Source organism: Amphiura filiformis, chromosome 1 (assembly GCF_039555335.1).
Source record: "Amphiura filiformis chromosome 1, Afil_fr2py, whole genome shotgun sequence".
NCBI lineage: Eukaryota > Metazoa > Echinodermata > Ophiuroidea > Amphilepidida > Amphiuridae > Amphiura > Amphiura filiformis.
The window spans coordinates 11,982,937-12,010,740 of record NC_092628.1 but is presented as its reverse complement, the minus strand read 5'-3'; the positions used below and the strand labels follow the sequence as shown (position 1 = coordinate 12,010,740).

General features: G+C 36.4%; 2 protein-coding genes across 4 annotated transcripts in view; one reads left to right on the top strand and one right to left on the bottom strand.

The window, feature by feature from the left end:
• The window catches only part of LOC140154424 (uncharacterized), a 49,743-nt gene extending 43,444 nt beyond the window's left edge, over positions 1-6,299 (bottom strand). For all 3 annotated transcript variants that reach the window (XM_072177019.1, XM_072177081.1, XM_072177140.1), the window contains exon 1: positions 6,012-6,299. In XM_072177019.1, the coding sequence (XP_072033120.1) occupies positions 6,012-6,134 (123 nt within the window). In that variant the 5' untranslated portion in view covers positions 6,135-6,299. The remainder of the gene's footprint in view (positions 1-6,011) is intronic.
• A 578-nt stretch (positions 6,300-6,877) lies between these two features.
• On the top strand, positions 6,878-14,473 carry LOC140154329 (electron transfer flavoprotein beta subunit lysine methyltransferase-like). The gene is made up of 4 exons (XM_072176933.1): positions 6,878-6,991; positions 10,022-10,526; positions 13,257-13,387; positions 13,700-14,473. Exons 2-4 carry the CDS (start codon positions 10,102-10,104, stop codon positions 14,047-14,049), a joined length of 906 nt encoding a protein of 301 aa, XP_072033034.1. The 5' UTR covers positions 6,878-6,991; positions 10,022-10,101; the 3' UTR covers positions 14,050-14,473.
• The last annotated feature ends 13,331 nt before the right edge of the window (positions 14,474-27,804 follow it).

Genomic DNA, 27,804 nt, shown 5'->3' with positions numbered 1-27,804 from the left:
CCGGGTACGTACCTTAAATATAGTGATTATGTGTAAATGGTAAGGGCTATATACTTTCTCTTCATGTGCACTGAACTTAAACATTTTTATGTACAGTCATGCATAAATTCCCTACAAGGGTTAGACAAGCTCAAGTTCACACAAGAATTGACCATATTCTTGTGTATTCTAGTCAATAATAAACTTATCATTAAGTTAACAATCAACTTTAGAGGAAGTACTAGAAAAAATGTTTGCTGGGTGCAGTGACTGCCTATATATGGTGTTAAAATTGCCCTGCTTTACGAGTCAGGGCTTTTGTCTAACTGTTTTACAAAATGGATTGAAAAAGGAGAAATATACAGGCCCGGCGCAAGGGATTTATAAGTGGTGCGGCGCTAGAAATATACTATCCCATTCGAGCGTAGCGAGCGATGCGAGCGAAGCGTCTAACGGCGTGGGGTGCAGGGGCCCGCTGTAGGGCCCTGGAAATTTTTTGTTTCTGGATGCGCTTAGAGGCCATTTCCTGTTGTTTTTAAACAAAATTGAGGATATTCTAGGCTTAAGTTAACACCAAAATAAGGTCCCGGTTGCGCGAGAATCACACACAAAAAAAATTCGCTCTATTGTAATTTCCCCCCAATTTGCAATGGTAAACATGCATATTAAGAACTTCAAATTATAAACCCGGGAAAGGGGGGTGCCGCTGAGAATTTGAAAGTAGACCCATCAATATATACAAGGTGTCAAGGGCGGATCCAGGATTGCTCCCCCCGGAGTGCGTTAAAATAAAATAATGTAAAAAAATCAAGTCGCGATTGCGCGACGCAGGGGGGTGTCTGAGGGGAGATGTGCCCCCCTCCGAAGTAAGATATTTTTGCAAAATGGAAGACCTCGTTGAAGCGATTTGGTGGACCATTTTGTCTTAAATGTTAGTTTGAAAAAGCCGAAAATTTGTGAAATGTCATGGCATGAAGCCTTTGTGGACAAGTTTTACCTATTGTTGTAGGTCTATGTTTAAACATAAATGGGCAAATGTTGAAAGCAGAAGCGAAAATGGCCACTTGTTTATGCACTACGCAGGGGGTGTCTGAGGAAAATTTTCAAAATGAAGACCTACTTGAAGCGATTTGATGGACCATTTTGGCACTATAATTGTGTACAATTTTAGTTTAAAAAAGCTGAAAATTTGTGAAATGACGGGCCATGAAGCCTTTCGTTTCCCTATTGTTGTAGGCCTATAAATTGATTTTAAATATAAACTGGCAAATGTTGAAAGCAGAAGCGAAAATGGACACTTGTTTATCCACTGCGCAAGGGGGTATCTAAAGGGGATATTCCGGGGGATATTCCCCCCTGAGAAGTTGGAAAATTTTGCAAAATGAAGACCTAACTGAAGCAATTTGGTGGACCATTTTGGAACTATTAGTGTGTAAAATTTTAGTTAGAAAATGTTGAAAAAGCCGAAAATATTTGTGAATGACGACCCGTCCATGAAGCCTTTCGTGAACAGGTTTTCCCTATTATTGTCGTCTAGTGACTTTGGTGACAAAATGGGCCTATTTCGGGCATATCGGCGGACCCGCAGTAATTTGCACATGCTTTTGGTATACGAGGACCCGCCTTAAAGCAATGCCTAAAATAATTGCAGGCGTAGCCTACTTCTGATCGACCCGACTGTGCGTTTTTTTTAGGCATGGACCTACTCAATTACGTGCAATTTAACTTTTCTCAACTCCTTTTCTCTTTTCTCCTTTTTTCGCTTTTTTCCTTTCTCTTCTCTCATTTCCTCTTTTTTGTGGGAGGAGGGCCCGCCCCTAAACCGCGCCTCATGTAAAGTTATGACCAATACGGGGGTCCAGTGTGTTGGAAGGGGCAGCGTCCCCTAGGGAAATTTTGCATTTCTGAACTCAATCCGCCTGATTTGTTGCATACTTTTTCCTCTCTTTCTTTCTTCCTTTTCTCTCTCTCTCTCTCTCTTTTTTTTTTTTTTTTTTTTTTGCTTTGCTCAAAACTGGTGCGGCGATCGCCTGACCTGTCGCATAGGTTGCGCCGGCCCTGATATATAGGCATTGTACCTGTCGTCCAATCTCACTTATGGCCATGATGGGATCAAGCATCCATACCCCTTACGCCTTATAACTCACCCCTTTAGGGAGGTTTTACCCCCCCATGTATCCCCTTACAATTGTAGAGTTTATTTAAGGAGCTTTAAGGTATTTCTTTATAGCCAACCTCATTTTTGTTTGCCTTGTGATGTTCCTGCCTTAAATACAGGTGGAATTTGAAATGAATTGGCCATAATATTTTGCTAACAAAAGTCAAAACAAACATTCATATCATGACCTTTTAAATATTTTGGACAATTGCTATCAGCAAACACATGAATTACACTGAACAAAAAATATCAATGAAGGTGCCATATTGTGTACTAAACCTTCACATAAATTCAATGTTTGGTAGCATTCTTATTTCCTTATTGCACATTGACCTTGTTCTGTGCACAGTACAAACAACAATGTACCTCAGATGTGGTCAAGTAAATAAAGAGAGAACAAATGAATAAAAACTGTTTACTTTTTATGAACAAAATAAATACAGGACAGGGTCATGTATAATAAAAGAAATATTAATTGTATAATTGAAAATGTGTCACCATTGGGATATTTGGGTATGGAAAAGGATATGAGCACTTTATAGGAAATGAAGGATAATTAGAAATCAGATTTTGCGTTAGCGAATTATGCATGATTATGTGTATTAAACTGCTCCATAGACAATGTGTTGTAATTTGTTGTAATATAATAATGTGTTGTAACAAAATTAAAATTTCACGATATCTTTGCTAAATGAATTAATCTGCAAGAATTTTTTGGTACATAAACATTAGGTAGCCAGAGGTTTCCAGTGGTATAAAAATCTCAACTTTTTTTTCAGAAAAGTTGGGGGGATAAGGCTGTGGATCACGAAATGCCCTTTTAACTAAGTAGTCACTTTATAGCCAGAGGCACGAGAGGGGATGCCCTTCCCCCACAGAAAATTTTCAGGGATAAAATGAGGATAGCAAATCTGAGTAAATTGTCCTAAAATGACTATAAATGGGACAAAAAAGTGACAGATATGGACAAAATTTGGCTTTGCCCTGGCTGGAGGAGCACTGCATGATATGAATTTTGGAATCATTGGCATTTGTTATAATCTGTGACCTACTCCAACAAAACCCGGAACAAACCACTAAACCAGACACGTTTTTGAGCTATACATAATAGGCTTCTAAAACTTAAAGACTCTAAAGATGATATTCCCATTAAAAAGTTCTGATTTTGAAATTCTCAAGTTCATGGTATTTCACTGTAGACTTTCAAATCCTTGAAAGTACTTACAATGTAATAATTAAAAAGAGGTTTGGGTCATTCTTCGGTAAGGTGCACGTTTGAAGGTTTGGAAAATAGACATTTCAAAATGATTTTTCTGTTAATTTTTTTACAGATTAAGAAAGAGACATGTCTCCAGTGTAGTAAAAAAGTGTTTGGCTCAATCTATATTAGCAGCTTGATGTAATTTTTTGGCTTTTTCTGCAGCTAATGTCATCTCCATCACCGCCGTCATCTCCGTCACAATTGCAACGAAGTTCAACTGATACCAAAAATGTGTCGCACATTGAACATTTGTTTTTTACCTACAGAGGAAGGGAGTATAACCAAGATTATGCAACATATCATTACATTTCCATTTGACCAGTTTTAAGGTCAAAGCAGGGCATTATCTGTAGAGTGATGGAGATGATGTCAAGGAATGGAAATTCTGCTGTATCATCTCCGTGACGTGACGGAAATGATTCTCTCATAGTGAAAATCACTTTCAAGCGTCATATCCGTCACAAAATTGTAGACGGATATGACGTGATGGTATATTACTGAAATTAACAAACTTACGACCCTAGTGGTACAACTATAACATACACATGGTCAATAAAGGAGGTGAATAGAAATAAACGTATAACTGTTGTAATTTTGAAAAAAGTAAAATAAATAATGCGAACATTTTAGGTATCAGAAGCGTTCGGAGATGATGATTAATAAAGGTACCCACCCGTATGAGTGAAGAAATGGTTATAGTTTTGATGAATTTATTGCGCCAACATGAGGAAAAAATTTCTAAATGAATTTACTGCATATTGACTTGTGCTCTCTAGGTCAAATAAATGACCTTACAAAATTAGTATTTTTCTCCAGGCGCTTCTCAATTTTCGTGACGGTAGATGATGCGGACATAGGGACAGGAAATTTTAGACATATAGGGTGAAATTATTTTTACTCCTGGCTATGAAAGATGTGTTACAATAACTTTTTCTACAATATACAATAAATAACTTGTCATTCCCGGTGTTTTTTACGATGCTGAAGTTATCCACTAAAAGATATCAGCATCAAAAATTTTGATGACCCCAATCAGGACATGGGGTTTTGGGGGTTGTGACACCCTGTATAAGCAATTTTCTCGCAAATAAGAACTTCTTTTAATATTTTGATGTTTTGAGATATAAAAGGAACGTCAATACTAAACAACTGCAAATAATAAAATTCGAAATCATGTTTCATATTTTAGTTATGACTCCTGAAAGTGGAGGGACTGCAATTTTGCACCTTACCGAAGAATGACCCATTTATGTATTTAATTAACAGCTAGATGAACTAGTAAAATAATCCCTATTCAATCTTGTGTAAAGCAGAAAACTAATTGGACTATTTCTCTGAAGAGCAATTAGGCAAAAATATAAAGGTACATGTATCATTATTTTACAACATTATCCATATCTTAAAAAGTATTGATGACTATTTATATGATTTTGGTATCATTTTAACACTTATTGTCTAGTGCTTTAAGGGGGTACTACACCCCTCGATAAATTTGTGTCTATTTTTTTCTCAAAAACTAATAACACACTGGTAATAAAAGTTATGTGTATTATAGGGGCAAGGAATCCAATTACTACACTGGAATTTCAGTGACCCAAGACAAGCGGTTCGTTATTTATGATAAAAAAATAAGGTACCTCTAGGATGTACCTCATTTCCTATCATATATGCTGAACCGCTTGTCTTGAGTTACTGAAATTTCAGTGTAGTAATTTGGATCCCTTGTCCCAATAATATGCATAACTTTTGTTACCAGTGTGTTATTATTTTTTGAGAAAATGCAAAAATAGTCACAAATTTACCACAGGGTGTAGTACCCCTTAAACATTTATATTACAATCATGAAATATCAAAAATGTGACTCATTCCTGGTTTTGTCAGAGTGGGTCACATTTTGTTTTCTATCTGCATCCTGTTTAAAATGATTACGATATCTTTCAACACATTCAATTGTTTTGTTTGTTTTTAAGTTCATTGTATTTGACATGTTTAAAGGGACTTACATTGCAAATGCAAAGATCTGTCAGGGACCCAAAAAACCCAGGGGTTTTAGGCTCCTGGGTTTTTAGCCTATTTGAAAACTCAAGTAGGGCTATTTTGGATTCAAATTCAAAGCATTTATATTACTACATATTGCATTAAAAACTCACTTCCTGAAACACCAAATTGCCATTAAAACAATATTTTTAAAAAGAATTACATTTCCGGAAATTTTAAAAAATCCGGGAAAATCACAGGTGTGGTCAATATGCCTGGGCATAGAGAATTAAGATTTATATAGACTCTCTTGACATGAAAATGTGTCTCACTTGTATACTTGAATGTCAGGGTTATTTATACTGGTACTATCAAGTGCAAACAATGACACGAGTCAGTGGACTAAAATAATAGCCTTTTGTGCCCAAATTAAAATGCTACCAATTCACCAAATGCCCTACACATAATATCCTCATAATTAAAGTCGTCGTTCGTACGGAGTGAAAAAGGCTAGTAGAGGTATTCAGATACACATATTATTATAATTACTACAAACATTTATCAAGTTTACAGTGTGTTGTATGTTAGTTCCAAGTTTGTTTACACAGACATTACAAGTCTATTTTACAGGCTTACTTTGAGTTGTGATACATCAATATCTGCCCCAGACGGTTCTGTGTTTTTCTCATTCTCCGATTCCACAAATCCATTGTATGCATGCCATAACCACTTTGTAATCAGCTCTCTTCGCCAGTCCATCTTGTCTTTATTCCGATGTCAGGTTGATGTTGATTATTATACCTGTTCAATGTTAAAATAAGTTCAAAACCTACACTTCCGGGATATGATTAGCGTTCAACGCCTTTCACAATGCAAGTGGTATTCCAAACTTAGTTCCTGTTCCGAGCACACTGACTACTGCATTTCTCCAACACGCAACAGGTAGCTGCAGCTGGTTGTTTGCCTGTAGCAGTTAAAAGCATAAAGTCACGCTATTGGGTGTTTATTTACACCGCAGCTGGCGTATTTTGGCCTTGCAACTGCATAAAAATATAAAAGAATTCACGAATTAAGCACCCAATAAAGCGTAGAACTTTGCACTTTGGGCCCTTTTTGACCCCGCGGGTGGGAAATTCCCCGAAACTCCCGCGAGACGATTCTATTCTAAATTTAGGGGTATACTATTTAATAAAACTTCAAAAGTGAAAGACAACAAGTAAAAAATTAAGTTTCTTAGAATAAAATCAAATTATAGTAATTTTATATTAATTAAATAATTACATTACTTGTTATATATTTGATAATTGATACAAAAAATGCCATTGAAAATTTACATAATTTTACAATTTACATATTACGGTCATTTTACCCCTCTATATATGCGTGTACCAGTCCATGAGTTATCCCGCAAGAACTTCCGGGTGCAAGCAAAGTTTGTGTTTATACTCATTAACTCATGGTATACTCGCACTGTACTGTACTGTACTGTACTGTACATGCTGTATAGTGCAGTTTACGTGATTATTTTAAGTTTTCATGTTTTAAACAAAAGTTTACCAATGCAACGAGGAGGATAAAAGACAGAAGAACACGCTTAAAAGAATGGCACAAATCTAGTAAGTTTCTTTCCTTAGTATTAGTTTCTTACTATTCAATTCAAGTCGAGTGACCCGGGCATGATGGGGGTGATGAATTCTGCACCATAAATGATAATGATGAATGATGATGTGTGATTGAAATCGAAAGCTTAAAATGTTAACATAAACATGATTTGGTCGTTGTCCACAATCCACATCCAACTTATCGTCTGCACATCAGGTTTTTAAAAACAAAATGAGTGGGATCAGATAAAGGTGTTTAAAATATAGTAAAGGATAACATGGCCTGGACTAGCCCGACACATCATCATGATAATATACGCAGCAAGTGCGATCCAATCACAGATTACAACTTTTAAATACATGGACACAAATGCAGGTCATTGAAAAAGTATTGGACAACGCATGATTGCGTGCTAGTGTGATTGGTTGCTAGCGGTATTTCTTTCATGGGCTATTCGATTTTTTACAGGGAAAACGGCGGATAAAGTTAAAATTGTGTTCTGTTTTCAAATTAAAAGAAGAAAATGTGACGTAAATTGAATTTTAAAACAAGTGAAAAGTGACGGTTATGAATGAGGTTAATGAATTTGCATCAGTTATTTTTCGGGTATTAAACAGTCAACTGATGCGCAGTCATTACTCGGTTCTCAAGTACGGTAAATACCTGTGACCAGGGGCCACCTATTTTGTTCAAACTGGCCCCTGGCCTTAGTGTCATTTTGACTATTAATCAGAATTGTGCATTTTGTTCATAGAATTTAGGTTATTTCTTGCATTCTCTGCCTGTTCATCTGGTTATTGAGGCATTTATCATAACATTGTTGAAACATCAGTAATTATGTGATCACAAAATAGCCCCTGGTTCATTGAAAATAGCCCTTGGTTCCCTGTAAAACCCTGTGAGCCAGGGGCTATTTTTTTTACAAAGTAGCCCCTGGTCCGGCGCTTCTTATTTCCCAGCCTGCTGACGATATTAAGTTGGATGTGGACAACTAGATAAGTTTTAACAGGGCATAATGCATAAACAATTTTCACCATTGCAGCCAGGTGAAAAAGGACCAAACGGAGGGACCTTTCTCACTAAGTTAAGGTGGGTCCAGCATGATTAATCAGTCTCCATTCAAGGGGTTTTGGGGTAAAGATCAAAGACTGTGTAGTTGTGTACAATTCCTTGCATTTTTACTACAATGTGCACATAAACACAGCCAAAATAAAAAGTCTCCACTAGTTCCATCCCCATTTAATCAGAGCCTGATGAGTTTATGGCAAAATAATTCATATAATAATTTTCTATACACTTTCCCTTGCAGGTTGATACCAAATTTGATATCAAAAGTTTAATCATCGTGAGCGCAGGAACCGTTGTTTGGAAATTCATGCAATTTTAAAAATGACATAGGGAATTGTATCACGTAGCAGAGCTAGCGCGAGTGCCAAGAATTACGTCGCCTGAATAGGCCGGCAGGTTAAAGGTTTACCCATGCATGTCAAAATGCAAATCAAATACCCCGCTTTTTCAATTGTGCGCAGGCAAGTGTACAACGATTCCTGTACGGGTTGCTTTAGGCCACATAATAAGCTGATACCATGCATTGGATTTTGCGTGGTCAATTCGTAATTTGTCATTTTTGAAATTGCACGAATTTCCAAACAACGGCTCCTCTGCTCACGATGATTAAACTTTTGATATCAAATTTGGTATCAACCTTTGAAGGAAAGTGTATAGAAAATTATTATATCAATTATTTTGCCATACACTTATCAGACTCTGATTAAATGGGGATGGAACTAGTGGAGACTTTTTATTTTTGCTGTGTTTATATCATGGTAACGTTGATTCATGCCGGGTGTACCTGTAGACCGTGGAACGCAGTAGTCAATGATAGTCCGTCATTTGTCTGTTGGCCTTACTCAAGAACTCTAGCTCCGAATTTGCACACAATAGTTACGCATTCGATGCTAGAGTGCTTTGCTATATTTTCAGTCAGACAGCGGTGAAATTTTTTGCACCGGAGGTTATTATTCTGTTAATGTTGAAATTTGGATGAAAGTTATTTGATGAGTCAACTGTATCTTTTGAGCAAGATTTGCCTATTTTGGACAGTCTAAAATTTTGCTGATTGTAACTTTAGGAACATTTTTGATGCAATCGCCTGTCATGATCGGCTGTGTTTACTTCTGACCTTCCATTGCTTTACATGGTGTCATGCTTCAGCGAATCCGACTAGATTTTGAATGCAATGGTCTCTAGCCTAGAATGTGAAGCTATCGGTGAGCAAATTCTTGGCTAGACTTCTTGAGCAATGTTGGCCATCCTGAGTTGGCCATTTGATGACTTATCATTTGAAGTTTGAATTATACACTTTCTTTGTAGTTTCAGACAGCAGAGGGGATTACTGGGGCAGAGGTTATCTTTTGATTCTTTTTATGACCACTGAAGCATAGTAAAGGACACTCGCACAAATTGAAAGACTTGCGGATCATGATAATAGAATGTCAAAGGGCATAACACATAAATTTTGTGTACTTTTAAGAGCAACTTTTTTATTGGGTAGTTTGCATGCATTGACTCAAAAAAACTATCCTGTTTACATGCACGGTCAAAGGTGGTACATCTGTTCATGTGTAAAGTAACTCTGACAAAGTTACTCTCTCGAAGAAGCCAAATTTACTATAGCAAGTCGGAAACCAAAGGATAGGATTTGAGTTACAAAAAACTATTGTTGAAAATGTATTATGCAATACTGCTCTTATACGTGTTGGTAGTACTAGTAGACTTATGTAAAAGTTTAAAACAAGTCTTCAACAACATCCAGATTGGGTAGAGGATCAAGCAGTCAACATTCAGCTACCACCCGTTGATGACGGAGAAGGGTTTCTCCGAAAAATACGGAACAAAAAAGTGAGTGTTGAAGACTTGTTTTACACTCTTACATAAAAATTGTTCTGAGCCAAGCCCTTGTTGCAATTTGTCACTTACCTTAATTAACTGGTGTTCAACTTCATTTTAAAGTAAAGATATTGTTCTTCATTTCCTTTTTACAGCATTCTGCCAGTGCCCAACTTCCAGGAATAGAATAGTGTCACTTTTAAGCCTGTAAGATAGCATCCATATAAATCCAGACATGAAGTTCCGAATATATCATCTTCACCGGTCCTATATGATGCACAGATGGCTCATGCCTCTTCCCAAACACTCCTCGTACCGGTACCTTTGTATGAATTCTCCAAAACACTCCTTATCAACTCTCCGTAATCATCATCATCATGATCATGCAACCAGATTTATGCAGCCACAACTAAAGAAACTTTCACACATCACCTGGTGTAAACCATTAACCTCCGACGCAGCCATTAATGCTAAGGATTGGGAACGATTTATAAAGGATAACACGGAGGTTAGTCTTGATCACCTGACACCAGAGATAACGCTGCGACTGATTACCCCAAGGTGTCATCTATGGAGCGTGCCATACTCGGAGTGTGAAGATGCGGGTGTTACAGATCCCTATTGGGCATTTTATTGGCCTGGAGGTCAAGCGCTCACACGGTTAGTTTAAAGAGAGATTGTTATTGCATAAGAATTGGATTTAGTTTTTCAAGGTGTATTTTTTAGTACCGGGGTAACCCCAACTTTGTTAAAAGTAACACAGATTTGATAAGGTCAGTCTAAATAGCTGTTCTTAACAAGTAAGTACTGGACCCCTGACAAGATGAAGCTCTGTATAAGGAACAAGCTTTGATGGAAAGAAGGCAACCTAAAATTATACAAAGCCTCCATTTTTCATGCTCAGGGAAGTAAATTTTCAGGAAATTTCCTGATTTCAGGAAATTTTGCTTGGATCTCCCCTGTACAAATATAGAGAAATGCACATTTTCAGCAGTTTCAGGAAATTATGTCAGGCTTGTTTTCATCCCTACGTGCTGAAATTATTCATAGAAATCAGGAGCGCCCTTTATAATTTGCTCTCTTATAAATGTATTTAATTAACACTTTCAATTAGTGAATACTAGCGGGATACCCGCGCTTCGCGCGGGTCCACGCTAGATGAGTAAATGGGAGCGATCACTAAAACAGGAGGAATTACTGAAAAGGTAGAATCATTGAAAGGTAAATTTTATTTTTCTAAACCTGTCCCTTCTTGCATTTCCATTTTCTTTTCAGTTTATTCTGCACGGGCCTAGTTTGTTTCCATTAAAACAAAATGCTATTTAGCTTGTGATTTTCTGTTTCCATGTTATTTATCTATCTAGGCCTTACCCCATTCCCATTATTTTCTAAATCTATCCTTTCTTATACGTTTCCCTTTATAGCTTCATTTTTATCAGCTGCTTAGCTTGTGATTTCCGTTTCCTTCAGTTGTTATTTATTTTTCTTATTTTTCCTGATTAGTTTCTAATTTTAACTTCTTTTTTCCCTTAATTTTCCTGATTAGTTTCTTTCTTTCCCTCTTTAGTTTGCTCCCGTTTCATTTAGTTACCGTACTTTAATCATAACCTGTATAATAGGCCTACCCGTAGTCCTACCTTTTTTGTCTTCTTCTTTTTTTTCTATTCATTTAGCTCCTTTCTTTCTCTTCAGTTTCTTTTGCATAGGTCTATTTTGTTCCCATGCTGCTTAGCTCGTGATTTCCGTTTCCATGTTATTCATTTATTGAGCCCCGTTCCCATGCATTATTTTATAAATCTACCATTTCTTACATTTCTCCTTTTAGTTTTGGCTTTTTTTCTACATTTTGTTCCCATTTTCATATTTCCTGCTTAGCTTGTGATTTCCCGTTTGAATTTTATCTATTTAATTCTGTTCTCATTATTTTAGTTTTTTTTTACGTTATTTATTTATTTATTTATTTATTTATTTATTTATTTATTTATTTATTTATTTATTTATTTTTTTTTTATTTTTTTATTTATTTATTCATAGGCCTACCTTTTCAGTTTTGTCTTCCTTTCTTTTCTTTTCTGGCACGGAAAGTTGGTCTGTGCATATTATGCACCCCGTACGTGCGCGTCACATTGCTCAGTACGCCGACGTACTAACGCCAACCCCCTGCTGCCAGTTAGTTACGGTACGCGCTACCACTGAGTTTTGACAACAAAAATCCCGGAAAACCCCGGTTTTAACCATATTTTCACTGATTTTGAGGCCAATTCTTGGTCTTGACCGTTTTCAAACAAATAAAGTGCAATGCGTACCCGTATATTCCTCAATCTCCCGTATGAATGTGGCTGTAAAACTAAACGACGATTCATTATAGGCCTAGAATAAACAATAAAATTCACGCGACGTAGCCTTAATCTCTTGGCTGCCAACTTCGTGCAGTGGCGGAAAATGGGGTGCGTAGCTCTCGTGAGGGCGAAAAGCTTGTAAGATCATTCTTAAAGTACCCGATGTTGTGCATCTAGATAGCCTGAATCATTTCTTGGCCACCTCGCAGTTGGCAGAAAACAGGGCAATGTTGCTCTGCGTATGGTTTTTTAATGGAAATATTTTACGCGGTTCACACTGTCCTTATTACCCACAATGCCACTGCATGCGATTTTGCATAGCAACACGACAGTTTTTTATGTTATTCTCTTAGTTACCATCAATTTTTTCAAAAATGAACCTCAGATGTTTTAATGGCAATATGTACTTGATCAATGTATTTAATAAATCAGAGCTGAAAGTGAAATCATCTCTGAGTCTATTCGCGCACAAGATTTAGCGACTTCCTTTTATTTATATAGATAAATGGAGGGGTGTGATAGGGCCCAACATTTACTATAGCATAGCAAGATGAGGGGAAGCTCTCATAATGATGACAATTTGAAAATTATTACATAATATTCTTTCTCATGTACTGTGCCGTGTATCTTGTGTGTATTGTCAGGGGTGGGGCATTAACCAGAACCCGAGGGGTTGCATGGTTTATAAACAAAAAAAATCTACATAAATATCTAGCTCTAAAGCAGAGTTAATTATCATGGTTATGGATTTTATCAAGCAATTCTTACTACATTATTTTGACTGTGCACCCTAACACCAAAGAAATAACTGCTGTGACACAATAGTTAAAATTTAAAATAATCTCTGGTTTCAACAGGAATTTTTTAATTGGGAGCATAATGAAATTTTTTCAATGAAATCGGGGGGGGGTGTTAAAAATTTGACTAAAATTGTGAATTTTTTCCCAAAATAGTGGTATTTTCAGTGATCATGTGGAAAGGTTGGCCCACCCCTTGGTACTGCCACTGAGTATGCATTTTACAATTTGTTGATTGTATTTCATTTCTTCAGATTTTTATTAGATAACCCAGACTTTGTGAGGGGGAAGTCAGTGCTTGATATTGGCAGTGGTTGTGGGGCTAGTGCTATTGGATGTAAAGTGGCTGGTGCATACAGAGTCATGGCTAATGACATAGACCCAGGTATGTGTATAGGTGTGCGGAATCATGAGGCAGAGGCGCTCTATTGATTTTCACCCGGGTAAGTCAGGTGAAAAATAAAGAAAATAATTAAATAGGCCTATCCAAAGCTAATGCTAAATAGAGCACCTCCGCCAAATGCTATTCTTTATGCAAATCACACATTATTGCTTTAAGTGGATGAGTGATTGGGACATGATAGGGTGAGGGGGGGAGTGACTGATGACTTTCTGATGATCATGCTGATGACTGACTGATAGACTGAGGACATAGTTTACAGGAATATATATTAACCCAAGCATTTTTTTTTTCCAGTTTCCATACAAGCCATAAAGATGAATGCTGCCCTCAATCATGTTACCTTGGAAACCAGCACAGAGAACTTTATCGGACGCCATATTTCAGACTGGGATGTAATTCTACTGGGAGACATGTTCTATGACAATGACTTTACTAACATGGTTTCTGATTGGTTGAAATATCTTTCATCTTTTAATACAACTGTTCTAATTGGTGATCCAGGGAGATTTTATTTACAAAGTCATCCAATAAAAAAGCAACTTACGAAAGTTTTTGAAGTAGAATTACCAGAACAGAGTAGATTAGAAAATAACGGATTGACCCAAGGCTTTGTGTGGCAGTTAGTTAAAGAAAAAAATCTATAACATTGGTTTGACCCTGTCTGGGACAGGTCACCTTTGTTACTGAGTGGATACCCAGCAAACACAAAAACGTTTTTAAAACGTTTTAAATAAGTTATATTTTGGGTTTTGGTTTAGGTGAAAACGTTTTAATAACATTAAAATGTCGGGTTATATAAAGGTCATGAAATCGTTTTAGAACGTTTTGTATGAAAACACACTACAACAATATTTTTAAAATGTCATTGTAAACTATTTTTGCAAACATTTTTGGCCAAATATTTTGTCAACACTTAAATAACATTATGTTAAAATATTTGAACCCAGCAAAGACAGAAATGTTCGTAAAATGTTTTTTACAAAACGTTCTAAGAACATTTAAATGTCGGGTTATATAAAGGTCGTGAAAACATTTTAAAAACGTCATTGTAAATATTTTGGGCAAACATTTTTTGCAAAATATTTTTCAACCCCAAAATAACATTCTGTTTAGAATGATTTGTACCAAGTTTTCAAAATGTTTTTGGAATGTTATTAAAACGTTTTTATACCCTTTATATAACCCGACATTTAAATGTTTTCTGTAAAACATTTGTGTTTGCTGTGCAGTAAATTACCAACAAATGTTATTAAATGTTATGAAAACGTTTTATACCATTGATGTACCCTTTATATAACCCGACATTTAAACGTTTTCTGACAACCTTTTATAACATTTTGCGAATGATGTCGAAAACGTTTTGTGTTTGCTGGGTAATTAAAAGAATGAGGATTAATTAATGAACTATTAAATGAGATACCTAAATGCCCACCTAAATGTTTGAAAAATATCATGTGCACATATGATTAAATAAGTTAGGGTCATTTTCTGTTATCTGTTGCAATTCCAGTGACACCTCATACATGTTGCCATGGGTATGATCCGGCCAATGGTCACTGGAGGAGCACCAAACTATGATCACCATAGCACCTGTTGAATTGATTTTAAGTAAAACAATAAGCTTTTTATGCCCATTAATTTCAAAAAGCCTTACATCCACCTTAAGTCAAAAGAAACTAAATGAGGTGTCACTGGAGCTGGAATAGATAAAGAATTTCTCCCAAAACTTTCCATGGTAGAGATTGGATCCAGGCGGCGGATGACATGATCGAGCCGGCAACTTGTGAAACCGCCCGGCCGTATGGCATTTTCCATATACTCGGTTAGTTTTGTGGGGTTCATTATCGAACCCCAACGGTTTTAGCTTGTATTTATATTATTTATCAACATAGGCCTATTTGTTTGTGATATTTCAAGCGTTTTTAAATTTCAAAATAATCCCATTCAATTACACGGTTGACGATGAAAATTTACTGAATTTAGGGACTGCACGTCATACACCACCTGTAAATTCCATGTTACACAGAAAAATTGACATTTCCACAAAAGCTTGGAAAAGAATGTTTACACTCGAAATCATGAAATCATTATTTTGCATGAAATGTACAAAAATGAATGTATACATGCATAATGAGTTATGCATTATCAATATATAGATCTGTATAAAATTCATTTGATCACAGTAAATATGCCTATTATAGCCTAACTAGCATTTTGCGTGTTTAATAATACGGTATGGTTTAATTATTTTATTCAGCAAGTTATTTTGTTCACCAACTCCCTCTTCTGAAAATAGTGTGAGATATTTTCAAATGCTGCATCCAACATTTTACCGAGATGGCGTCCTGTTATATGATGGACTGATAGAAGCAGCAATCGGAGAATGGTCATAAAATAGACTGAATCATGTTCTAAATTAACTATTTTAGTAAATTTTTTAGGTACTGTGTAAATTTTAAGCTCGATTTAGCACATGACTCGACTAAAATGTACCAATGCGCCTCGTTAGCCGGGCTCGATAGCTGAGAGGTGTGCCAGAGAACTGAGGGTCAGTAAGTGAGACTGTTACTTGCCCGTATGGCCAACCGCCCATGCAGTTTTAAGGTAGGGGTCATTATTTACGCCTGGTGGAATGGAGGAGTTGAGGGGGGAACACGAAATAAAATCTTTAAACACGGGGGGGGCATAATTTTTATTATAAACTGAAAGGGGGAACACAAATGTTCTTTTTCACCAAAGACCCCCTTTTCATGATTTGGAACATAAAATGTCAACATTCGCGCGCATTTCTTGAATAATCGCTCAGGTGAAATTCTTCTCACCCGGAAAACACATTATACTTGCTTGCCTAAATGCATTTAACTTTGTAAATGGTCTATGTTCAAGGATATCCATGTGTCCAGGCCCTTAGCCAAAAGGGGGGGTGGGAGACCCGCCCTTTAGGCACCCCCCTTTATCCATACCCTTTTTTAATGGTGGTTATAACCTAAAATTTCAACAAAAAGATTTACAAATTCTGATCGGGACTGATCTACTAGAAAAAATTCGCCTCTACGTAATGAGATCAAAATATAGACAAAATAATGTAAAACATGAATTCTACAGTAGAGAGATGATGCTATCTTCAGTAGATAGCGGAAAAACCATGAAAAACCAAAATATCCCTAAAACTTTCATAACACGTGCTCTGCGCGCACTAAAATCGGCATTTATGTTGAGCTATTTAGGGTGAAAGCAGAGAGACATGTAGGTCCGAAACGTGAGTCTATTATTTAGTTTGAAAATGTCTGATCGGGACTGATGTATTAGAAAGAACAAAAAACGCCGCTACTTGATGAAATGAAAATATTGAGAAAATATTAATAATGTAAAACATGAATTCTACAGTGGAAAAAATGATGAATCGGAATGAGATGCTAAACGCTATCTTCGGTTGATAGCGGAAAACATGACAAAATCAAAGTATCCTAACACTTTCCTAACACGCGCTCTGCTCGCATTGAAGTCGGTAGTATAATCAGTGCTGAAAATGATTAGCGGTGTTGTTCGCTATAATAAGCCTACGGACCCTAATGCACTCTTACAAAATAAGGTTCCAAATGTACTTGATTTCTTGTCCTCTCAGAAGAACCCTTAAACATGTTAATGGTTTTTAAAAGAACTATAGAATAAATTATCTTTGGTCGCTCTGGGAAATTTGGTTCTTTAAAGGGGCTGAAGAACCTGTTATGGTTGCCTAAAGGGTTCTTGGATTTTACAATAACCTTTCTGAGCGTTCATGGGTGTGAGGGCTCTAGGAGGATATACTTTAAAACTCTTTTCTACATGAGTATGGCAATAAACACCTTTTGGATATGCAGTTGGGGGATTTCTCGAGTTTAACTGGCTTGTCAGAAATCCAAGAAGCTGATCATATTTGGGATCAAATCTGTGACCGTTGACCGCAGTGAAAACGCAAAAATAGGCAAATGTGCATGGTATGGTGAGTACACTCTAAAAATTAACTCTTCACAAATGAATAGAATCTATTCAAATTTGACAAGTATGACTATCGGAGAGGGACATCAAAATGACCAGAAACTCGTCAAATTTAATAAGATTGCCTTGTCATTTAATAAAATGAATTTGTTCTAATCAAAAATGACCAAAAAATGGAATTTGAATAGATTGTCTTCTCCGAGGGGGATATAATAACAGAACCTTTTCAAATTGAAATGGATAATCTTGTCAAATAATGAGTTGAAGATCTTTTGAATTTAAATATTATTTGTTAAAATAAAACAAAGTACTATTCATTTTGATAAGATTGTCGGTTCAAAGTCCTGCATACTCAAAATGAACACTACATCTCATCAAAACGAATAGTTACGGGATCAAAAAATAAATGAGTGGGGATTCTATTCAAAAAAATGAAAAGTGTCAAATTAGAGTGTAGTGATAATTAATAAACGAGGTTTTTACGAAGTCTAATATGGTAAAAGTGTTACTCTTCTGAAACTAAATCCTACGATGCGCGGAAGCAGTATAGAAGGGAGGAAGAATTCTCCCTGATAAAAAAAAAGAGAAAAGTGCCCCCTGACAAAAATGAAATGGAAAAATCGGGAAGGGAAAGGAGCCCGTTTCCCACCAAAATCCACTCCGATTATGGGCCAAATAGTGTACCACCGATCCACTCCGTGTAAAATACCACCGATAATACCGGCTCAAAATAAGGCAACCAGTTTGTTTGATTTGTTCGGATTTTGACCCCGGGTTTTGACAACTCTGGATAACCCAAGAAAGCCTCTTTTGAAGCTTATTTCCACTGGGGTCCATTTGAACATCGGGACGGGTTGGAAACAGTCGGTTAACACCCTACTCTTTTCGGAACTGACTGCGAGATACATGTACAGGTATGGCTCTCTGCACCGACGGCTTAACGTCCCCTCCGAAGGACGAAGTACTTTCATGATTCATTTACCCAATTCTAAATGAACCACGGGGAGAGCGGAGGTCTGAATTTAATCTACAGAGGTTGCCAATTAATTTCAGGCCTTTTTTCAAATGACTCAGGATGCATCTATTTACGGCAATGCGATGTAGACATAAAAAGACATGCCAGAGAATACGCAAATTAAACATTAATTTCTCTCATAGCAATAAAGAAAAAGAAACTTGCCAGAAAAATAAATGCTTTATTGTTTTACTTTTGCTTTTCATGTGGTCTCCTCACGTTATCAAAGAGATTGATTGAGGTGTGTGCCCCAAGTTTACTTTATTAATTCGATTTGACGGGACATTAACTCATCTCTTTTCCCATTTTGTAAAAAACAAAATAACACAAAAATTACGAAAACAAAATTGATTTTAAACACCGATCACAAATTACATGCCTCAAATTTGTCACTTTTATCAGTTAATACCAATCATGAAATTGCCCACGTACGTTTGCATTGTTTTGAACACGTTAAATGACTTTCTGCACATTGCCGTATAAATACCCAATACTTATTCATTAATAAATTACTTCATCTCAAGAATTTAACTCAAATGATGCCCACAAGCAAAATATAGATCTATATAATACATGATTACTAAAAAAATCTCTTATAATACAATAAAATCATAAAATTGCTTCAAGAAACACTTCCTGCAAGCAACAACAGAGTTGTAATATAATTTATATAAAGTCAATGGGCGAAGAAGGAGCAGCTATCGTGCGATGGTTTCCGGGACAGGTGTGTGCTGTGTTGCCGTGCGCTTTTCTCACAGTTTCCCCCTATTTTTTAACTACGGACGTTTATTTCTCTTCTACTTTTTGTATTGTGTGAGATATATTATGCGTCATCGACAACTATAAACCAGCTTGCAAAACGGTTCCGGCAAAAATCGGCGCTTTATGGGCCGTATAACGAAGCGGATTTCGCGTGTGAAAAGACAGCCTAACAAAAAAGCTGCTGTTTGTTTCATGATAAGGCAAGGTTTTGGCACTCTCCATAATTTTCGTTATACTTTGAACTAACTTGTACTTAATTTGTATCCTTCCATTTGTTCTTATTGTTTGTTTCATTCATTCTCTGTTGCTTTCTTGTCTGCTTTTCTTTCAATATAAAGACGCGTGGAAATTAAACAATGTCAAGCTCTTCCCATTACCAAATTTCAATTCATTATCGGTAAATGTAACATAGAAGCCTATTTGACCTGAAATTTTATAAGAAAATCTGGTCAAATTATCTCATCTTTTAAATTAAGTTAAATTTAAAAGTTATTTGTAGGCCTACACCAAGGCGTCTACCAAGAATAACATGCATGCTTTCTACTGAAGATAGCACTTAATTTGCGACTGGGGCTTGCCAAAGCCCAAAGCGAAGTATTGTTATGTGGATTTATTAATGTGTTCAATGACCCTATGCGATACAATATAGCGTGGCAAGGTGCTCTTTCCTGATTCGGGTTCGTTCTTGATTATCATTAATTTATTAGCCAGCGCGGCGTGGTGTTCAACAAGTGCTGTAACGTTCTCATGTACAATACTGGGATTAGACTTTGTTAGCTCTCAATATATTTTTATTGAGAACTAATCCACATAACTATAACACTTCGGGTATTGGTACTCAGTCGCAATGAGTGCTATCTTCAGAAGAAAGCCTGCATATTATATTTGGTAGAAGCTTTCGATTTCGTGTACAAATAACCTAGGTTTCACTGCTCAATCTGCTTATAAAATAATTTGTGGTGTTTTTAGGTGGAAGCAAAATTGTCCAAAAAAAACAACTAAAACACCATGTCGGCCAGCATCCCACAAGGGTGGGGAGGGGAAAGTTTTCTACAGGAGGGCAGCCCCCCCCCCCCCGGGCTACGCCACTGAAAAATACCACTTTATGGGGCCTATATGCAGGAATTTATCCCAAACAAAGTCACTGATATGAATGCATTTGCCGATCGACACCTCGGAAACGAAACACGAGGCAGCTATGAGTGTTAATCTTTGGATGTGATAAAATCATCTGCACTTGTCGTCTCATTTCACGAATATTATGAGTGTTGAGTAAGCCGTGCTATTTATCAGATTGTCATGTCTTTTAACCGAGACATTGATAATCTTCTTCCTGTTCTTCAATCACTGTCAAAAATACGCTAATGCCAGGCTTGCTGCTTGTACTGTGTTACACGACACTGTGATCGACCGGGTTACTCTGAAAATATTTTTTCTTAATTTTTTTTACATTTTAATTTCGGATGAATTTATGGTATTTTTACCTAGAATATCACAGAATAAAATGGAAATGGTTCAATTTCTGTAAGACTATGGCTATAATTTGTCATATATTTTATGGTGTTCTATTTTGATGAAATTCTTAAATGAAAAGAGCTTTGTTGCATGCAAAACCCCTTACATCCACTTGAGCAATTTTGAGAACACATCAAAAAATCATCCAAAAAATCACTGATATAAGGGTGTTTTCAGCAAAAGCAGTTTTTGGTGGGATGCTCATCCTACCTAAGCATCCCGCCAAAAACTGCAAACCCTCATATATCAGTACTTTTTTGATGATTTTTTGATGTTTTCTCAAAATTACTCAAGTGGATGTAAGGGGTTTTGCAACAAAGCTCCTCATAAAAAAAAAAGATCTTAAAAGAGTATATTTTTGTGATTCTATCATCTTCTTTTTATAGCATGTTTCAGTAGTTGTCCACGAAAATATCTTATTCCCAACATTTTAGTTATCGGGGTAAAATATTCTGTAGAAATATATAAATTCCTGTGAGAATATGGACAATTATTCCATTATTTTATGGTGTTCTTTCTTGATGAAAGTCTTATGTACAGGTTGTCCCAAAACGATCTTAACACTTGGATAGCGGAACATTTTGTAGACAAACGGTGAAACATATGGGGTATTTTAAAGAGGAATAATCTTCAACAATCAGTAGGCCTGCATTCACAGTGGCGGCATTACAATTTAGGGGGCATATTTTATGCTGGTTTTACATTTTTGCACGTGAAGCACTATTTTTGCCCAAAATTAAAGTAAGGGGAGACGTCCCCCATGGAAAAATTTAGGGATTCCGCCGCCTATTTGCATTCAGAAACGATTAAAGTGCGGTAATTTCTTGATTATTCATGCAAGATAATAACGAAACACCTTTTGGAAAGAAAATAATGTTTTACGGGCAAAGCGAAAGGAAAACAAATTTACTAGAAATGGACGATCCCAATTGTGTATTATCAGGCCATTGCTTGCTCCCTGCTGTGTGTGTTGTTGTGTTGCCATGGCATGGGATCAATAGGCGACATTGATTTTGTAAACATCTAGTGAGTGATTGAGTTGGATGGCCGGATGGGCATTTATGTATGTTACTTCATCAAGTAAACATCAGCAGAAAATTTCCCCACCCACCACTCCCAATAAGGGTATGGGGGCAATGAAAAGTATATATTAGTGAACACATAATTAAGAGTGATAATTCACTCTCATTAAGTAAAGGGAATAGAGAGAAGTTAACAGCTCAATAACAAACAAAAACAAAGGAAGGGTATTATGATATGTCAATTATGTTGCGTTAGCATGGTGATTTCTAAATGTCCTTAGGTGAGTTAAGGCTTAGCAGCACAGGCGAAGAGGGAATCCTTTACAGAAATAGCTGCAAGTAAAGTAGTGAGGATATTATTGTTAAATGTTGTATAAATTACGTTATTGAAATACTGGATAAGCAGAAAGCCTCAATAGATCAGGAGTACAAGCAAAATGGTAAAAAATTTCAGAATGTTAATTTAAATTAACCAGCTTGTAAATGCCAAATGTGTTTATCACAGATGCTATAGGTAAGCGAGAGAAAGGCTTTCTGAAATCTTCAAATATGCACAATATCTTCAAGGATAAGGGTCACAATATAATATTGTTCCCCCTTCTATAAATTATATATATGTATATATCAGTTCTAGAAAATGGAGAGCTGTCAATAATCAATGTATATGTTAAAAGAGTTATATGTGCAAAAATTTGGTTGCTGCTCGAGTATAGTACATTTATTGAGGATTGGGATTTTTAGATATTCCTTTCGTAAATTATAATGATACACATGCACAGGTAGACGAGTAAGTCACAATAATCCTTTTATCCATTGTAACCTCCAGGTCAATTACACACCTGTTGATGGAATCCCAGGGGACAGTCACCCCTGGAGATCTTGAATTGTATGCACCAGTAGTATATATACCTTGTGGGGGTCTCAGCCATGATATGTTATGTTAATCAACGGTTTCAGAGTTGTACACTCTGGAATTTAATTCTAGGGGGGTGGGTCTACCCTAGGATAGGTTTTGATCTATTTTCAGTAGTACAAAGTGTAACACTTTACTCCAGTCAGGGTCACTGGGGTAAGGGGAATTCGATGGCGGCTGTCGCGTTCCAAATGTGTCCAATAACGTTTTCTCTATAAGAATATATTTTGTTAATTTTATTTCGGCTGAGATCAAAGGTAATTGGTGTTAATTCTGAAACAAATCGCTCAATAAAAGGTAACTTGATGAAGTGCCATCCATGATTAGCAAAATCTTTTGTGACCTTGTCCTTTTTGGCTTTCTCGGTCTGAGGGTAATTAGTCAATGAATCTAAATATAATCACAGAGGTGTAAAAACAACATTACTCGATTGTTTGGACGCACTATAGGAAAAGGAAAAATCAAAAATTATACTTGTGTTTTGTTTGTTTTTTTAATTTAGATCCTCCATAATTCCAGGGAACCCCTTTTTTATATTTTGGATTTTGGCCTGACTTTTTGAATTATTGACCAAATACGGGCCATAATATGAATCGGATGAAGTACTAGTATATAACTTTTATTCTATAAACCACCGAATGGATTGGAATAAAGTCCACATAAAACTTGATCATTCCTCTTCACGGAATAGTTTTAAAATAACCCACGGATTCACACTTTTTCAACTAAAATTATTTGTGGGACTGTAGGAGAAAAACAAAAACGAAACAAAACATCCAAGCCAGAAACACTTTTCTTCATAAAACTTGTTTTATTATTTTAATTTTTCCACTTTTGACTCTGGTTTGTTCCTCACTCCGTTCTTGAAACTTCCGATTACATGTATTAAAAGATGGGTAAACTGTAACTCACGAATTTCTAATACTGTGACGATACGTTTTAATTATGCATGGTAAATGGTAATTATTCCCAGTAAACAATGTTCGTTGTATCTGATCCTTAATGCTATAGCCTATTACTTGTGTGCGTTTCAGCCCCGGGTTTCAGCAGTCAATGTTGCCTTTGACAACACTTGATGATGATGAGTGATTGCCACTGGCAACCGACACTAGATGTATATCCAGCGCAGATCTTATGGTCGCCAGTTGATTTTCCATCTTCGGTTTTCTTGATCCCTGTAGTAGAAACTTATCGAAAATGTGAGATAATTGATACTTTCCTTCGTCTCTGTCCAAGGTGGTGCCCCTTCTCTTTCTAATTTCTATAGCCTTCTTTATCTATAGCGTTACATGTAGCGTTTGTTGCCATCACTCCAAGTTCGTCAAATGTTGACAAAGGTAACAGTGTTTACCGAAACGTACACAAATGCATTTTCTGGATCATATGCAATGAGCCTTGTTTACTGAGTTTACTCCACCGATCATGGTGTATTAGTTCAACCTGGGTAAGGATACCTTTTTCAGGTTTTGCTTACAAATTCATTGGCTTATAGTATACGCAGGAGGGACGCGGATACTCTGAACCGAAAAATATATACTTTTACATTGTTTTACAGCAATTTTGACAAATTTTGCTTTATTTTCAACAGAAATTATTTTTTAAATCCAGAATATTAGAATATGTTGGGTCACTTCTCGTCAAATTTGTTTCGGGGTCGGTTTTCAGAATCCCAGCCTTACATCCTCAACCATTAGGGACCTTTCACAAACACTTGTAAGGGGGGGGGGGCCTGATGCAAAAAAAAATTCATCGCAAACATTTTCGGGCCCCCCCCCCCTTTACAGACCTCGAAAATTTCAGGGCCCTCCTTTTGACATGAAAATTATGGGTCAACCCCATAGAAAAGCATATAAACTCAATTTTCCCAGGAAAATTTGTGGTCATTTTTTCAGGGCCTCCCTTAGGAGGGTCAAAAATTTTCAGGCCCCCCCACCTTTTTGCATCAGCCCCCTAACAAGTGTTTGTGAACGGTCCCTTATCTACATCCTTTCCTTTGCATGCAGCAGGCGCCACATACATAGCTCCTCCGTTTTTCAGTTCCAATGCAATGTTTCCCCAAAAAGATTTTCCTCGCATACAGTCTGTACAAATATCATTCTTCTAATATACAAATGCAAGTTCCCTCTTCCTCACTTACAAAATTGTTATGAATTATCTAAAATTGCACTAGAAATATTGCACACTCAGGAAAATATTGCCTCACTTTATATAAACAACTTTACAAACTTTGTGCATAGCCTACACTGTAAAAATCAATAGGTATATGATGTAATTTTACGGACATTGCCGACAGCAAAGTAGCCGGAACTGTTCTGTAAATAGCTTCTATAATACCGCAAGAAAACAGCCTTTGTAATACCGCAATAATATGAAGTATTTCCACATCCCTACAGAACCAACTTTGGTAATATCATTTCCCATGTTTTAATGTGCCATTTTGTTGCAAGAGTAAAATAAAAGCCCTGTTTGGGGCATGAGAAACAAAAAAAACTTTGGTAGGCCCTACCAAAAAGTTCCGTAAAATTACAGCACATGTTTGTTTTACAGTGTAGTTTATTATATCTTTGAGATGAAGGGGAAAATAGCAACAGATTTTCTTCACATTATGACATCACCATATCCCAGTAAACACAAAACGGGTTTAAAACGTTTTAAACGAGTTATATTTTGGTTTTGGTAAAAATGTTTTATTTAAAATGTCGGTTTATATAAAGGTCATAAAAACGTTTTTAAAACGCATCAAAACGTTTTAAAATCGTTTTGTATAAAAAAACCACTACAACAACATTTCTAAAATGTTGTCAAAATGTTATTGTGAACTATTTTTTGCAAACATATTTTGCCAAATACTTCGTCAACACTTAAATAACAGTGTGTTAGAATAAGTTTTACAATGTTGTGAAAACGTTTTATACCCGTTACATAACTCTACATTTAAAACGTTTTCTGGCAACCTTTTCCAAATAATGTCAAAAACGTTTTGTGTTTTCTGGGAAACTACAATCTCCAAATAAAATGCGTTCGAACATTTGCTCTTTCGCATGCTCTTTTTACACACTATGCGTATTTATACTACCGTAAAATGGGGTAACTTTGGGCACTTTTCAGAGTTTAACTCTTTTTTTATGACATTAGGTTTCCCTTCTACACCTTGAAGTTGAAAAGGATTTTTTAAATAATTTTGTAAGTGTGCCCTAGGGGTTAAAAATAGCCTGACCAAAGTTACCCCGCATTTGGGGCAACTTTGGTCAGAGTATTACATTCCATGAAGAAAAACAAAAACAAAAACAACAAAAAATTGATCTTTGCTGTATATGGGCAAGTTTTTTTTTTTTTTGTGACATTTGGCTCCTTGCAAAATTAATCAAGCACACATCCTTGCTCATAAATATCGATTTTTATTTTTTCTGAAAAAAATGTTTAAAAATTTGCATTTTTGGTCCAAAAAAAATATGACCATTTAAAATATATATTTGACCGACCAAAGTTACCCCACTGACCGAAGTTACCCCATTTTACGGTAATGTATCCCCCAATGTTGCTCTTCCACATACCCTTCCCCTTTCTCCACCAATCAATGTTGGGATACATTAAGATGATGATGAGTATGCTATGCATTCCAAAACTGACAGGGCATGGAAGGGGACCATTTCCAATTAGGCCTTATAGCATTCAAATGTTTTAAGATGGTATATAGTTCAAGAGTCGTTCGGTTCGACATTTTAAGTACGCCATTATTAAGGTCCTGTTGACCTGTTAACACTCAAAACGTGTTGGTAGACAATATATTTGAATTCATCATCCCCAAGTGAACTAACTTAAAACGTAATGTTGCCAACTTTTACTCATATTGATTTTTTGAAAATAGTACTATAGTTTATTACACCGTACTTCTAATATAAAATATTGCTACTTATGATAAATTATAAACGAATGTGTGTGCTTATACATGGTTAGAAAATATACAAATTGTTGTTCGTATATAGTTTGGAATATGCCTACGGTCTTATACCTAATTATATAATGTGTTCAATTAACTTAGCTTCGAGACATGATTTTAATTGTTTTGTTGAAAACAGCCTTGTTATCATGAAAGAAAGTGCTTTTGAGCCAATCCATGTCAACTCCAGGGATGTGCACCGCAGCACCTCTTCAATTCTTTTCTTTTCCTGTGTGGTGGTAGATATTGTTGAGAAAGTAAAATGCTGAAAATTAATTTAAGCTTCATACTCCATTTCGTTTTCCCATGGCAGCAATTTGAAATTTAGGGGGGTCAGCGTAAAAAATGTGTCGCGATGCGAAAAACAATGTTTGGAGGTACTTTTTTGTGTAGAATTCAAATTTGGCGTCAGAAAATGTGTAACTCTCTTGCTTTAGAAGATGTAGGGCCCTCAAAATACAACTTCGTGAGTCCCTCCAGGACCAACTTCGGGGGTCAGAACTCCAAAAGTAAACATAATTTTATTGTCCATTTTTTTGCCACTCAGAACCCTTTGGTGGCACATTACTATTATCCAATATTGAGCCTATTATAGAATACGTTTCGCCGAGATATTACCCATGCAAACCCCCAATTGTACATTTTTTTGTACATTTTGACCCCCCAGAAAACCAATGTCAGACATTTTACCCCACCATCAGCTTCAGGTGTGTTGAAAATATGTCCTTGGACAACATTTATGAGAGATATTGGCTTGGGTTCTTGATGGCTTTGCTTTAAAAACATCAGTTAGGTTTACCTACTACATGCAACTTGCAAGTCATTCCATGCCATATCAACAAATGAGTTGGCTGGTCAGTGGTCATAATGAACACGGGAAAACGAAATGGAGTATGAAACTCAAATTTTCAGCATTTTACTTTCTCAACAATATCTACCACCACACAAAAGAAAAAGATTGAAGAGACGCTGCGGTGCACATTCCTGGAGTTGACATGGATTGGCTCTTTTGCATCTATATTTCCCATTGACAACATTTAAAAACGGGGTTTCGGCGACAGTGGCGTATTTTTTCGAGAACAGTGGAACAAACTTGCAAATGCGCGACTGTCCATCGACACCAAATCAGATTCAACCATGTACCAGAATAATAATGCCCATAATGATATAAAAGCTCATTATTCTTACAAAACGTTATGTATATTTTCTACAAAACGTTTTACCGAACACTTTTGAGAACTTTGCCGCACGTAA

What these genes read in the sequence shown, in the direction of transcription:
- LOC140154329 (XM_072176933.1), top strand. Translation starts at nt 10,102, where the DNA reads ATGAAGTTCCGAATATATCATCTTCACCGGTCCTATATGATGCACAGA. An exon ending in GGAGGTCAAGCGCTCACACG is followed by an intron (nt 10,527 to 13,256) that starts GTTAGTTTAAAG and finishes TCATTTCTTCAG; the next exon opens with ATTTTTATTAGATAACCCAG. An exon ending in GGCTAATGACATAGACCCAG is followed by an intron (nt 13,388 to 13,699) that starts GTATGTGTATAG and finishes TTTTTTTTCCAG; the next exon opens with TTTCCATACAAGCCATAAAG.